This window comes from Myotis brandtii, unplaced genomic scaffold, assembly GCF_000412655.1.
Source record: "Myotis brandtii unplaced genomic scaffold, ASM41265v1 scaffold1141, whole genome shotgun sequence".
In the NCBI taxonomy this organism is placed as follows: Eukaryota; Metazoa; Chordata; class Mammalia; order Chiroptera; family Vespertilionidae; genus Myotis; species Myotis brandtii.
The window spans coordinates 998,861-1,014,490 of record NW_005353931.1 but is presented as its reverse complement, the minus strand read 5'-3'; the positions used below and the strand labels follow the sequence as shown (position 1 = coordinate 1,014,490).

General features: G+C 36.3%; 1 protein-coding gene across 1 annotated transcript in view; it reads right to left on the bottom strand.

Annotated features, from left to right (window-relative positions):
- The window catches only part of LOC102256632 (glutamate receptor ionotropic, delta-2), an 841,284-nt gene that overhangs the window by 142,606 nt on the left and 683,048 nt on the right, over nt 1–15,630 (bottom strand). The window contains exon 4 of the mRNA XM_005857866.2: nt 11,624–11,829. Coding sequence (XP_005857928.2) covers nt 11,624–11,829 — 206 coding nt within the window. The remainder of the gene's footprint in view (nt 1–11,623; nt 11,830–15,630) is intronic.

Sequence of the window (15,630 nt, the reverse complement as noted above, 5' to 3'; positions counted from 1 at the left end):
AAAACATATATATTTATTGATTTCAAAGAGGAAGGCAGAGGGAAAGAAACATCAGTGTTGAGAGAGAATCATTGATTGGTTGCTTCCTGCACACCTCACATGTGGGATTGAGGACCCGCAACTCAGGCATGTGACCTGACGGGGAATCAAACTGTGACCTTCATAGATTGACACTCAACTACTGAGTCACATTGGCCAGGCTGATGTCTTTCTTTTCTAAGTCAGTAATAGACAAACACTGTCAAATTCTAATCTTCAAATTTATCATTAGGACTATTGTAATTAATTCCTTTGTTTTTGTTTTGTGAATATAACTTAGTAGAGGGAAAAATAATGTAAATTTAATCACTGTTAGATTCATGCATATTCTAGACTTGCTTTGATAAGACTAAAGCAAGTTATAGTAAGAATTTTTTGAAGGAGCCAAGACTTCTCTGTTACCCCATAAGAAATAAAATTTTGGTTTACTTATAGATATTGGTAGTCTTACACATAATCTACACACTTTATTTGATTAAATTTAGGTAGCAACTATGTTTTCTTTATTTTCAATTTCCCTTTGGAAGTTGAAGAGAATAACTTAACTGTTTCCTTTCTTCTGGTTTTATTATTTTTCATTTTATGTTTACAACCTTTCCTTATTAGTCTGCATATTCCTTGGGGGCTAAAACCATGTATCATTCATGATTGTATTCCTAGCAACACTTTCCACATTGCCTTGCACAAAATAGCTTTAAACATGCTGTCTGAATGAATGAATAAATGAATAATGAATTAGAGAAGGACTTCAATTCTCTTGTCTTGAAGGTTAAAGCAATTGTGATTTTATATTTCAAATAAGAGTACAATTCTCACTTTTGTTTGGGTATTTTCTTATTTAACTTTGTTTTAATCAATGAATAGAGTGAAAATGTTGAACCCATTCAAAAACCTAATAGAAAAAAACCCTAGCAAATTAGATAATACAAAGGCAAAAACTGTTAAATGAACTTTAGACTATTAGAATTAGTTAGAAGCAAACTGTCCAACAACATCAGTATCCCAAATTGGTGGTCAGAGGAGAGAGGTGAGTTGAATCTGTCTTATTTGGAAGTTTAAACTCATTGGAACCTAATTATCTGCCTCATACCCATCTTCAGGAGAACTTTCTGAGAGCTCAATAGAGTTCCAATCAGAAAAACAAAGCCTATGATCATTTCATTCTTTTGTATATGGCTTTCCAGTTTCACCAGCACCACCTCACATCTGTTAGAGTGGCTATTATTAACAAGACAAGCAATAAAAAGTATTGGAGAGGTTGTTGAAAAAAAGGGTGGGAATATAGACTGGCACAACCACAATGGAAAGCTGTCTGGCGATTCACTGCTGGTGAGAATGCAGACTGGCACAATTACAATGGAAAACAGTCTGGCAATTCCTCAAAAAATAGGAATAGAGCTACCATACAACCCAGCAATCTCTGTCCTGGGTATATACCCCAAAAACTTAAAAATGTATTCACAAAGATATGTTCACATCTAGGTTCATTGAAGCATTATTTATTGTGGCAAGACATGGAAACAATCAAAATGTCTTGTGATAGAGGATTGGCTAAAGAAGATGTGGTACATATACATAATGGAATACTACTCAGACATAAGAAAGGATGAAATAGCACCATCCGCAACAACATGGATGGACCTTGAAAACATTATGCTAAGCAAAATAAGTCAGTCAGAAAAGGCTAAGAACTATATGATTGCACTCATATCTGAGATATAAAACAGAAACTCCTGAACACAAATAGCGTGTGGTAGTTGCCAGAGGCAAGGGGGTTGGGGTGAAGGGAATCCTAATATATGGTGACTAGAGAAGATTTGACTTTGGGTGGTGGGCACACAGTACAATATAGAGATCTTGTAACATAGAAACCCACACCTGAAACCTATAAGATCATATTTACCAATGTCACCCCAATAAATTTAATTTAAAAAAAGAAAAGAATAGCTTGTTGCTTTTTCAGGCCTCATTACCAGAGGCAATAGCTGTCATACATGATTTTGATCAAGAGGAAAGTAAAATAAATTTGAGACTTTCTCATTTGCAAAAATTTCCAAAGCTTTGGGTTGGCTATTAACAGAGCTGCCTTTCAAATTCAATACAATACTAAAGGAAAACAAAAACTCAGATTCGAAAGCAGTTCAATAATTGATAACTGTGACATAAGAAAACATCAAGTGAGTCAGGAATGAATGTTGCCTGTTAGAGATTTTTTTTCAAGTGCAGTTAAATTAAAATTATTTTTCTCATAGAATTCCATGTATTGTAAAAAAGCATCCTATATAATAAAAGGCTAATATGAATATTGTCCCCTCGACCTGGAGTTCAACTGGGAGTTCGACCAGGGGGCAGGGCTGGCCTGCCAACTATCTGCAGCCCCTCCCCCTGGCTGGCCCAGCCCAATCGGCCCCGATTGGGGTGGGCCACCCAGACACCACCCATGCACGAATTCATGCAGCAGGCCTTTAGTATCCATATAAAGCAGTTAAATTTTTGAGTAAGTGGTTCCTAGCTCCTACTTGATGATCCATATTATTAGGCCCTTAGACAGTGTTACAAATTTTATTATAGAATCCAACACCATTAACTTTTGTAACCACGGGATCATAGAAATATTTTTATTTCAGTGAAATCATCAATATAGTCTTTCATTCTCTCCAAAATCATGTGCTCATGTTAGAGAGAAAAAAAAATGCAACATAGATACAAGAGGCTGTACAGGAGTAATGAATGGTCTTATACTTTCAAATCTACCTACCATTTTATTCATTGGTGGTAGAAACTTTTAACATTATTTTCCATGTAAGAAACACTGATCCTGTGTTGAAATGAACAACAGCCCTAACTGGTTTGGCTCAGTGGATAGAGCGTCGGCCTGTGGACTGAAATGTTCCAGGTTCAATTCCTGTCAAGGGTATGTACCTTGGTTGTGGGCACATCCCCAGTGGGAGGTGTGCAGGAGGCAGCTGATCAATGTTTCTCTTTCATCGATGTTTCTAACTCTCTATCCCTCTCCCTTCCTCTCTGTAAAAAATCAATAAAATATATTTGAAAAAAAAAAGAAAAGGACATCAGACAACATATCCTATATAATAAAAGCCTACTATGCTAAGTGTCTGGTTGTCCAGTGACAGGTCAACTGTTCAACCAATCAAAGCATAATATGCTAATGATATGCTAAGGCCACTCAACAGCTCACTATGACATGCACTGACCACCAGGGGGCAGACGCTCCAACCTGTAGGTTAGCTTGCTGCTGGGGTCTGGCCAATTGGGACTGAGGGAGATGGGCTGGACACGCCCTGGCCCCGCCTGTGGTCCCTTTCCGGCCCTGATTGTGCACTGTTGGGGTCCTGGGACTGAGGGAGATGGGCTGGACACGCCCTGGAGCCCGCCCGTGGTCCCTTTCCGGCCCTGATTATGCACTGTTGGGGTCCCTCGGCCTGGCCTGCACCCTCTGACAATCCGGGACCCCTCAGGGGATATCCTACAGATGGTTTCTGCCCAATCCCACAGGCCACTCCCCTTGGGAGGGCACCCGACACAGGGCTCAAGGCTGGTGAGAGCTGCTGCAGCAGCGTGAGCCTCTTCTGATTGGGTCTGATTGGGCTCGAGCCTGCGGCAGGCACAGTGGGGTCAGGATGAGCGGGAGCGGCAGGTTGGAGCTGCAGGTGGCCTTGGACTGTGGGTTTTGGCCCGATCCCCTCAGGCCACCCCGAGAGACCCCACACGTGCACAAATTCCTGCACCGGGCCTCTAGTTAAAAATAAAAAATAAAAATTTTGGAAAAGACATGGCGTATGTTTCATGATCTTGGAAGAGGAAGCTTTCTTTTAAAAACACACAAAAGGTTCTAACTATAAAGAAAACATATTAATAACTTGAACTACATTATAAATAGGAATTTATGTTCATCAAAGTCCACTACTTATAGAATGAAACAACAAACAATGGGAGAAGGTATTTAAAATAGATTCATTTGGCAATTGACTCTTACCATTAATATATATAGAACTCATACAAACCATGAAAAAAAGAAAAATGACTTGACTAGGCACTCCATAAAAGAAAATATCAAAAAATCAATACATACACAAAAATAATTTATCACAAAAATGCAAACTGAGAACAAAATATGAATTTAATACATACCTACAGGTATAAATAAAATGAAGATAAAAAATAATAAGTATTGGTGAGATATTAGAAAATTGAAATATTTCCAGTTGCTAGTAATAAGAAACCAAATTAGTATCAACAGTTTTGAAAACTGGCTATTAGTTAGCATTAATAAATAGCATATCTTATGCATAACTCTTGAGATAGAAATTCCATTCATAGGTATCCACTCAACCAAAATACATACATACAAAAAGAGATGTGCATAGAACCACTATTTGTAATAGGCAAAACTGGAAAAACAATCAACATAAGTTATAGAAACTGTGGCTTATCATACAATGAACTATTTTGGAGCAACAAAAATGAATGATGTTTTTCCTACATGTGCGTGGAAATTAGTTGAGTTGTACACATAATAAATACACTATTCTTATGTATATCATATTCCAATAAAAAGTTTACTTTAGAAATGCACAGCAGTCATTTATAAACATGCTATTATTAGAGAAACCTTTGTGCAATGGCTGCATTGTGGGGAAAAATATTGTCATATATTTCTTTTTAAACTATCATTATGCTGGCCTCGTATTAAAAACTTTGCATTCCATAATGTCTCCAAATAAGTCCTTTTTGGTAACAATTGAGTTACTTAAGTAGCTATTAAATACCCATCACAGTAACTTGAATACTCAAGGTACCCTTTTGATGACAAGGAATCTTTCTTCATCCATGGAGACAAGATACTGTCACTTGTTTCATATTCCTTCCTAAAGGCTTATTTCTGCCAAGCTGCTTACATATTCAAGGTAAGTAACTTTGCCTTTTTGTTGTTTGACAAGATTGAAGTTCTCTGTTATTGCATACAGTGTGTTTAAGGAATAAGAATTAATACACTTTTCTTATTGCAGAACCAAAGACTTTGATGTAACAGTAAGATTCCTTTCTGAAAACTTGAAAAAATGCAAATGGAAAATTATATTCATTATTATCTGAGTAATAAAACCTCCTGTTTTTAAATAATCGTTTTTCTCATTTCAAACCTGCAAACTAAAAGCTATGACCAATTTATATACGATATTTGCATCCTTTCTGAAAATGGTATAACTTACATAGAATCCAAAACAACATTTTTCCTATGTAAAAAAAATACTGTTTTTCAAAATGCCGTCCCAATGTATATTTAAATCAAACCATGTGAGCACCCCTGTTTCACCATATTCATTTCAAGGACACTTATAGGTACACTGTGTTAACAATTTTCTACCAATATAACAGCAGTTGATTTACTCAGCTGCACAAAACTGCACTGTTTTTCTTAAAGCTTTGAAACTCTTGAATGAGAGGTGGAGCACTCTCTATAGACATGTATTAAATTTCTAAGACTTCAAAGGGAGCATAATTAACTCAATGCCACATAATTGCTCCAGGGACAGAAAAAAAAGATAGAAACAGAATTGATATGCCCATTTTGCCCCTTAGAAATTAAATGACAATGCTAAGTGAGTAATTTTGTTTTTAAACCTTAAACTTTTGACTTTTAAGTTAATACGTCCCTTGAATATTTCAACAACTTTCCATGCCAACTTACAAATTATAGGAAGCAGTAAAGGTGGAAATTTCACTATTCCCCCTTTTTGACCACAATTTCTCCCTCCATCTCTTCCTCTCTTAGATGCTTACTGAACCTGACTGTCACTGCCCTCCTCATAACCTGTAGTTCCTCTATCTTTCCTATTATCCCAATCCATCAGTTTCTTTCTAGCTTCACTTGCCTTTCTATCCATCATATAATCTAAGTAATTTCTACAAATACTTCTCTTAGGAACCAACAGTGATGTACCCCCTTTGACCTGCTGACAACTTACTTTACCAGTTTCACACTGTGAGTGGCCCCTACCATCCACTGTCAGCATTTGCTGCAAAGGAGTAGAACGATGCCACAGGAAGTTAGAGAGCACTACTGATTAGATCTAGAGACACCTTTAATTTTTATGACTGTAAATTTGAACAAAATGTTACACGATATACTTTCCAAATCTAAAATGACAGGATTCAATATATTATTTCCTAAAAATTGCAGCAGTGGTTCTTAAATGTACTTTATGCTTTTTTAGTTTAAATATCTAAAAATCTGAAAGAACATTCTGGAACTTCTGATTCAAGAAGGTTAAAGGGAGCAACCCAAAACCCCAACAGAATACAACGGACTGAATAAACCAATAACCATGAGGGACAAAGGTAAAGACTATAACAAAAGTGTTTTAAAATAAATTACTGAAAAAAAATAAGTTGAAGCAGTGGTATCTGATGAAGAAGGTAGAAGGAGCCTTAGACTAGATATCATTGAAAGGGGGAGAGCAAAGAGCCTTCTATCCTGCTGACATTTTGATACTTGCAAACACCAAGTCAAATGGAGGGCAGAAGTGAGATCAGGAGCTGAAAAGGAGGGGAGTACAATCAATTTGTCAATTCGGAAAGCACAGGGTTTGGTTTCTTTGGAGAGAGAGGGAGGGAGGGAAGGAGAGAGAGAGAGAGAGAGAGAGAGAGAGGAAGTTGTGTTTCAATTCCTCTGGCTGCTATAATAAAATGCTACAGATTGGGTAGTTTAAAACAACAAAAAATAATTTACCACAGTTCTAAAGGCTAGAAGTTCAAGATCAAGGTGTCAACAGGGCCCTCTGGTTGCACACTTCTCCTTATATTTTTACTTGGTGGGAGGGGAGGGGCTAGGGAGCTCTATGGAATCTCTTTATTTTTAGAATAGCACTAATCTTATTTATGAAGACTTTACCCTCATGCTTTAAGCACCCACAAAGGCCCCACCTCCTGATACTATCACATTAAGCAAAAGATTACAACATATGGATTTGCAGGGGATACAAACATTCAAATAATAGCATCTTGAGTCATTAACATTGAACTCATGGCCAAGGGCACTAAACTAAGGCCCAAATGAATCTTATCTAGCACATGTACTTTCTCAGTAAGAGGCATCACAGCCTGCTTGTGTATTGGAAGACGGATGGCACTTCAGACCTACACTTGGAGGCCATTTCACACAGTGAAATCACCAACAAAAGGCACAACAAATGCAAAAGGACACTATATAGGCTTCAAAAAGGATACATTTATAATATGAGAGCTGAAATAAGAATTCAGAGCATAGATTTGATCTTATCAGGGAGTATGGGCTGTTGGTAATTCAAATTTTTTAGTTCTGCACATTTCTGTGAATGATCATGAAAGCATCTCCAGTGTTGAGTTTACAGTTACAAATAAATTTTAAGGGGTATGTGAATTTTCAAATACAGAATCAGTAAATAAGATGGATCAACTCTACTTAAGTGTTTGTTGATTTTTACAGGTCCTTCTAACACAGTCTCATAAATCATGTTCCTAAAAGCTGATATTCATACTTATGCAAAAAAAAAAAAGTAGAATTCTCTTTGGAAGACCCAAGTGGACTTTTGAGGGTAAAATGGAGCAACTATTCTTGGCATTATCATCCTAGAGCAAGGACCACACACTAACACACACAAAATCTAGTACTACCTCCAATTGAATGGCAATGTCCCATTTGCTCAATCTTTAGGTGATGCCTGCCTTTTGAGCTCCATGCTGCTTGCTTTTTGAATGAATTGTTGGTAGTACTGAAGGGGTCAACCTATTCCCTACATGGCGAAATGCTTCTAGAAGGCATGAGATGAGTTTGAGAACAGCTAATTGAGAAACAGGAACCACTATATATGTCAGAGGACAGTATGGCCAGCTTAAGATGAGGAAGGAAGAGGGTTCACATTCTTTCTGGCATTCCTACTTCACTGCTCGAGTCTGTAGAATAAACTTAGTCCACAGTTTGGACACATAAAATCAGTGATTGTGAAAGACTAGTGAGTGGGGGAAAAATGGTGGCTGGATAGAGGAAGGGAGAGGAATCTCTCAGGAAAACCACAAACATGGATTTCATGTGTTTGAGAACAAAGATAGAAATAGGTTATTATAAGAATCAACGTTCAGAATCAAGGATAGAGGGCCGTGGTCACAATACAAGTCAATATCATATTAGTTGAAATTATCAATAATACAAAGATGTTCCAATACAATTACTTGAATAAAGTCTGGACTCATTTTATCAATCTTGAAACAGCAATTTTTGGTTATTGGTCATGGGCAGCCCTTCTCTGATAGAGCTTCATGAGGTCTAACATTCTGGGTTCCAGCCTCATCAATTAATCCCTCTCTGGTTGCCTTATTAAGACCTGTGCAAAAGAGCTTCAGTTTTTTACTAACAAAAATCAACTTTTCCTGTTTCTGATATTCAACTTTAAAAACATTATCTATAATTTATTTTTACTTTTATCACCAAACTTCTCAAGTAGTCAACATATCAAATTCTGTTAATTCCCTCCATGACCCTTTGCAATCTCTCTCTATTCTCTGCCATTCTTAGGAACCTTTGGCTCCTCAATACAAATATCTTTTTTTGAGTTTCCATTCTAAAATGCTTAACTCTAATAGCTACACTACACTTTGCTCTATCAGGGGTGGGCAAACTTTTTGACTCGAGGGCCACAATGAGTTCTTAAACTGGACCGGAGGGCCGGAACAAAAGCATGGATGGAGTGTTTGTGTGAACTAATATAAATTCAAAGTAAACATCATTACATAAAAGGGTATGGTCTTTTTTTTTTTTAGTTTTATTCATTTCAAACGGGCTGGATCCGGCCCGCGGGCCGTAGTTTGCCCACGGCTGCAGTTACTTCAAACCAATAACATATCATTATCTAGGTCCCCCCACTCACCTTTAAAATTTATTAAAAATATTTTTTATTGGTTTCAGAAAGAAAGGGAGAGGGAGAAAGAGATAGAAATATCAATGATAACAGAGAATCAGTGATCAGCTGCCTTCTGCACGACCCCTCCTGGGGATAGAGCCTGCAATCAGGGCATGTGCCCTTCACCAGGAATCGAACTGTGACCTCCTACTTCATAGGTCAACACTCAACCACTGACCCACACTGGCCAGGCTCCCCCTACCTTTTAGACTATCATTTACCCCTTCCCTGCATAGTTTTTTACACTTCGCAAAATTAGTAGAGCTTCCCTGAGATATTATTTATAGCTCTTTCTAGTTTATTCTTTATAAATTCCCCTTCAGAGATTTCTTCCACATGCAAGCGTTTAAAGGCACTCTATGCCGAGAAATCTCTCATCGGTAGACTTTTCTATTACCCTAGCTCTTTCTGGCTATTTTCATCGCACTTTTTGGTTAATGTTCACTGTTTTCCTTTTGTCACCACACATCCACCACTCAACACAGAAATCTGTCTTCTTTTCTAACTCACAAATGAACTTGTTATTGCTAAATAACTAGACTTCTGGGTTTTTCATCTAATACACTTTCAGCCCTTATTTTACTGGACAATTCGTCAGCAATATCACATTGATATTATTTTCTCCTTTGCTTTGTACAACATTTTTCTTTCGCACTTTTTTTCTACTTTGCTTTCCCCCTACTGCTTAGGTTTTTCTTGGTTTCCTCTGCTAGATCTTATTTCCCTGCCTGTGCCTGGCCTTCAATTGTGCCCTTCCCCTTACCTGATCTACCGTTTCTTTACACACCACAGTGCTTTAAATATATATGTCTGTCTTAGGACCTGAACTCTCTTCAGCATTTGAATCATGTATCCAAATATTTACTGCATATATATTTACTTGAACATGAGGGAAAACTCTGAGGATTAAATAACATATTCAACATGGCCAACATAGACTTCTTCACCTTCTCCCCAGGCTTGCTCTTCCTCATAAGTTGCCTCATCTCTATCTACTTGCCTCCCCCTATGTAAAAGGCTCCATCCCCTCTTTTCTAGGGCATATCTTAGGATAGCTCATTAATCCATATTAATATATTTTAGTCAATATATTATTCCCATTTTACTGATGACAAAACTGAGGCTCAGAAATGTTAAGTAATTTGCCAATACAACATCACCAGAAAGTGGCTGAGATAGACTGGTATTTATTACATCCCACATTTCTTTTGTGAATTTCTACTCCAGACACTAAGTCCAGTTCAAATGTGCCTTCTTAATGAAGCCCTCTCTGATCGCCCCAGCCAAAAATGACCACAGAAGCTTCAACCTGATTTATTTAATTTTAAGATTCCAAGTTATATTACATGTTGTTGTGTATTTCTCTTCAAACTTATAGCAGACTTTGTGTTTCTTAAAGGAAAGAACCAACTCCTGTCAAATGGGAAATATTCTTTCTATTGTGGAAAAGTCTAGTTGTTCAATTTGCAAGACTAGAAAAAGCTTAAAGTTCTGTGTTTATCCGTAAGCTGCACAACGAATTTCTCTATTAAAATTAAAAAAGACAGTATTGATATTTTCCAAAAAGTTTTATTCTTCTTAGTGATTTATATTCTGCTTCAGTTCCTTGATACCAATTATATAGAGTGTCATAGAACTTCTAACACATTCTTAATTTGGAGGATTTATACCAGTGCTTTGGGAATTAAAGAAAGCATAATAGAGAAGTGAGAAAAAGTATTACTCAAATAATGTCACCCAAATAAAAAACACTAATAATAAAACCCATCTGAAAGTATGTAATGTCGTGGCCCTATCTAGCACTATATAAAACCAAAAACTTGAAGCAAGGCAAAAATGACTTGAAAATAATCCTTTGCAAGGCAATAGTAAGCATTTTAGAACACAGAGATGTTACATCAATCAATAAAAAGCCTTAATTGTATTTTGACAAAAGTTTCTAAGCTTCCAGCCAAATGAACAGATACAATAAATTTTTTGAGGATGCAGCATCATAAAGTGTATAGTGGTCATTACTTTGCAGTTTCATACAGTGTTAATTATTTGTCAGTACAGAGTTCACAGAGCAGAGGTAAATTTGCTATATGTTTTTGTAAAAGTAATCATTGCCAGGCAACAAAAGCCTGATTCAAGTAAATCTTTTCTCAGAAATAAAATTTTAACTTGCAAATGAATTTAAGGGTTAGTTAGAGAACTTTGCACTTTTGAATTCATTAGTGAATTTATTAGATTCATTCAGGTCAATGGCACTTTTACACCCCCATCAGATTTTTTAAAACCATCCTGGCTCTGTGCCTAAATATATATATGAATGCAAACATTCTCAGCAATTAACTGGACAGTACAATTCAGGTCAATGGCACTTTTACACCCCCATCAGATTTCTAAAACCATCCTGGTTCTGTGCCTAAATATATATATAAATGCAAAAATTTTCAGCAATTAACTGGACAGTACCGGGTAAATGCAATGAGCTGGGAATTCACTGTGCTAACCTCCATTAGTGCTGATGAGAGTTGTGTACTTAATTCCCTCTCGCTGCTCTTAACTTTCAACTTCTCTGTGGGATCTATTCCAATGCATTTAATTTTAACACCCTGCCCCCACCCCCTGACGAGTTTTCTTACCTCAGTAATGAAGGATTTGGCTGTGGCGGGATTCATAATGAGGATGGCTCTCCTAAGAGTGTCTCGATAGCGATTCAATTCCTCGATTCTCATGGTATCAAAGAGAGTGGTGATCATTTTATTGATGTTGTTTTCTACCTTTTGAAGTGCAACATCCATCCCCTGCTGAGATACTCTGTCCAGAAACTCCTGTATTCCACGGATATCTAGGAACATCAAAATCCCATCACAGTGTGAACTGGAGCACAGAAGGGAGACAAGAACTGTTTCATTTACAGCAGAGTAGCTTATTGTTCAACATGGTAGGCTGGCTGTCTAAAACTACTAACCGAGTAGCAGGTGAAACTCTCAAATATGTTTAAGATTTAGCATGATTTACTGTGTTTAAGTAACAAATGTAGAGATTATTATTTTTAAAGTGAATTTCTTTTTCTTCACTGGACATTCTAAACCATCTCACCTGTGGAAAATGTTAGGCTAGGACCCTCTCACTTCCCTAACGCAGTTGTCAGATAAGGAAAGTACACTTGTGATTTTTCCTCAGCATTAAAGAAGTGATATCAACCTCAGGAAAAACATGAATAGCATTGATGAATGTATCTGAATAAAGATTGCTAATATTTATTAAAATAAGGCAACCATATCACCAAACTTCACATTTACGATCTAAATGGAAAGAGAGTTTTGAGGGGTTATCTTCAAAGTGTCGCAGGTCACTTAGACCACAAATAAAATAGCTTCATTTTTGTCTATTTTATGAGAACCACCCCCTTAGCTCAAATTTGGCAAACAGGGTAGGAGACAGTTTTCTTATCAGGAGTATAAGGATTATACTTTGTATATAAAACAAAATTTAATTTAATATTCACACACCCATTAAGGAAAAAATAAGTTCTGAAAGATTATCAGAAAAAAATTATGTACAATTTACTTTTAAATAAAGAGGATAAAGTCAAGTCTAAATAAAGTGTTTATAGATTTATTCCTGGATGTATATTCAAGTATCAATAAATGTCTGAAATGTTACCAATATTTCTTCCTAGTACCACATTGACTGTTTATAGAAGGGATTTGAACATTGATAAGTATAATTGGAAAATATATGTTAGAATATAAACTTAATATAGCAGATTTGTTTTTACTATATAATAAACTACATGTTTTCTGCATATGTTCATGCCATACAATGTCTTAATGGAGAAAACTAGTTAAGGATAAGAAGTAAATGGGGTTGTGGCATTGTCAATGGACTATATAAAAATTCTTAATTGTACACGATTGCATGCATGCAAAATTTGTCTCTCAAGGGAAAGAATTAGTTCATTTGTTTTTTAAGACATTAACAATTAAAAGCAATATATAAACCTATAGAGCAAGACAACAAATAGTCACAAACTTTGAAATTGACATTTACTCATAACAAAATTTATTCTTACAAGGTTACAAATTAATTTTAAAATTTTGCTTCCTTATTAGTTTTATTTTAAAATAATTACTGAAATAGAATAGATAACTATATAAATGCTACCTTATATTCCTTATTCCTAATTATATTATAAACCCAGGATGGCAGAATCATAGCAGCTTAAAAGAACAAAGCCTCATCTAGAGCAGAACAAGAGATAAAAGAGTGGGGATAATAAATGTATTATGTACTCATTAAATATCCAAGTCTGAAAGTACCTAAGGGGGTAAGATACTCAGGAGTGGATTAGACAAAGGGTTAGATCGGATGCAATTTCACAGATGTGGTAGACATGTAACAGGACTATGCACACTAAAGGAGACGTTCCCAAATGTTGGTGTGAATCAGAATCACTTAGAAATCTTATAAAAAATAAAAATAAAAATAAAGCCCAGAACCAATATGCCTTTAAAATACATGTCCAGCAGATCTTTGATTTTGAATTTTAAGTTGTTGTTTCATTTCATTTTTTTTAGTTTGAATCACTTCTATGTGGATCTAAATATAAAAAAGGGGACATCTGTAATACGTTTAACAGTAAAGATAAATTAAAAAATAAGTAAATATAAAACAAAATTAAAAATACATTGAAATAAGTAGAGATGCTAAGAAAACACTGTGTGACCAGAGCATAAGCTCCAGATCTGCATGCTCTAGGAAATGCTCTGTTCACAGAAATAACATATCAATGCAATTTCATATCTTAACTTTGATGCTCCAAAAATATTTATTGAATATGGGACAGGATGTTGTATACAAGGAGTACAACAGTGAATACCCTCTCCACACTGAGACAGACAATAAACAAGTAAACAACAAATACATACAAACCACATCAGTGCTTGAAGGAAACAGGAAGGGTATCCTGGGAGATAATGCCAAGACGAGGAAGGGGATCTATTTAGTTAGAATATTCAAGGGAAGTTGCTCTGGAAAACTGGTTTTTAAATTGTTCTAAAGGATGAGAAGACATTACCTAGACAGAGGATAGGAAGTGAAGACAACAGCATGGAGAACATGCCCGAGGGCAGCAAAGAGCTAGTGTTTGAAGTTGAAGGATTCCAGTGTGGTGTAGCCCAGTCAGTAAGGAGGGCAGAGGTAGGTGAAGCTCCTTGTAGAGTGTGGGTCACATTATGTGGACCCTGATGAGACACAGACAGATTTTGCTTTTATTCTAAATATGGTTTTTATCTATTGAAAAATTTAAGTAGCGGTTCTAAGTAGATGACAGGCTGTGTGTTCAGTATGAAAAGCAGTTTAAGTCTGCGAGTGACTTGTTAAGATAGCCTGATTCAAATGGAGTTTGTAAATGATATCCCCTTGATTTTAAAACATTCTGACAGACTTTAGCTTTTATTTTTTAATAGAAGGTAAGTTTTATATGTATAGTTATTGGGCCAGAAAAGTGATGTGATAAAATATTGTTAGTATCCCTCTGCTTCCTTATTCTGGAATTATGGTTATCATTGCCTAATACATGTGATTCTGAAAAGGTGATTGATAGGCATACACACGTACATGCTCATGCCCTCACTAATCTAATCTTATAAGACATCTATGAAATAAATATTTCTTTATTTAGAGATCAGAAATATTTTATGGTGATTGCCAGGGGTTGCAGGGTGAATGGAGATTGAGGAGGGTCTAGGGGGGAATAAATGGTGATAAATGGGGAACAAATCACATGTATTATCTTGCTTAATACATGTGATTCTGAAAATTTTTTTAAATCTCTTTTTTTTGTCCTTTTTATTAGTTTATTGGGCTGACAGGGATTTAAAAATATACAATTTTCAGGTGCACAAATGTGTGTTCACCACCCAAGTCAAGTCCCTATCACCATGTATTCCCCCCTAGACCCTCCTCAATCTCCATTCACCCTCCAACCCCTGGCAATCACCATAAAATATTTCTGATCTCTAAATAAAGAAATATTTATTTCATAGATGTCTTATAAGATTAGATTAGTGAGGGCATGAGCATGTACGTGTGTATGCCTATCAATCACATGGCATTTGCTATTATACTATAACCATAATTCCAGAATAAGGAAGCAGAGGGATACTAACAATATTTTATCACATCACTTTTCTGGCCCAATAACTATACATATAAAACTTACCTTCTATTAAAAAATAAAAGCTAAAGTCTGTCAGAATGTTTTAAAATCAAGGGGATATCATTTACAAACTCCATTTGAATCAGGCTATCTTAACAAGTCACTCGCAGACTTAAACTGCTTTTCATACTGAACACACAGCCTGTCATCTACTTAGAACCTCTACTTAAATTTTTCAATAGATAAAAACCATATTTAGAATAAAAGCAAAACCTCTCTGTGTCTCACCAGGGTCCACATAATGTGACCCACACTCTACAAGGAGCGTCACCTACCTCTGCCCTCCTTACTGACTGGCCTACACCACACTGGAATCCTTCAACTTCAAACACTAGCTCTTTGCTGCCCTCGGGCATGTTCTCCATGCTGTTGTCTTCACTTCCTATCCTCTGTCTAGGTAATGTCTTCTCATCCTTTAGAACA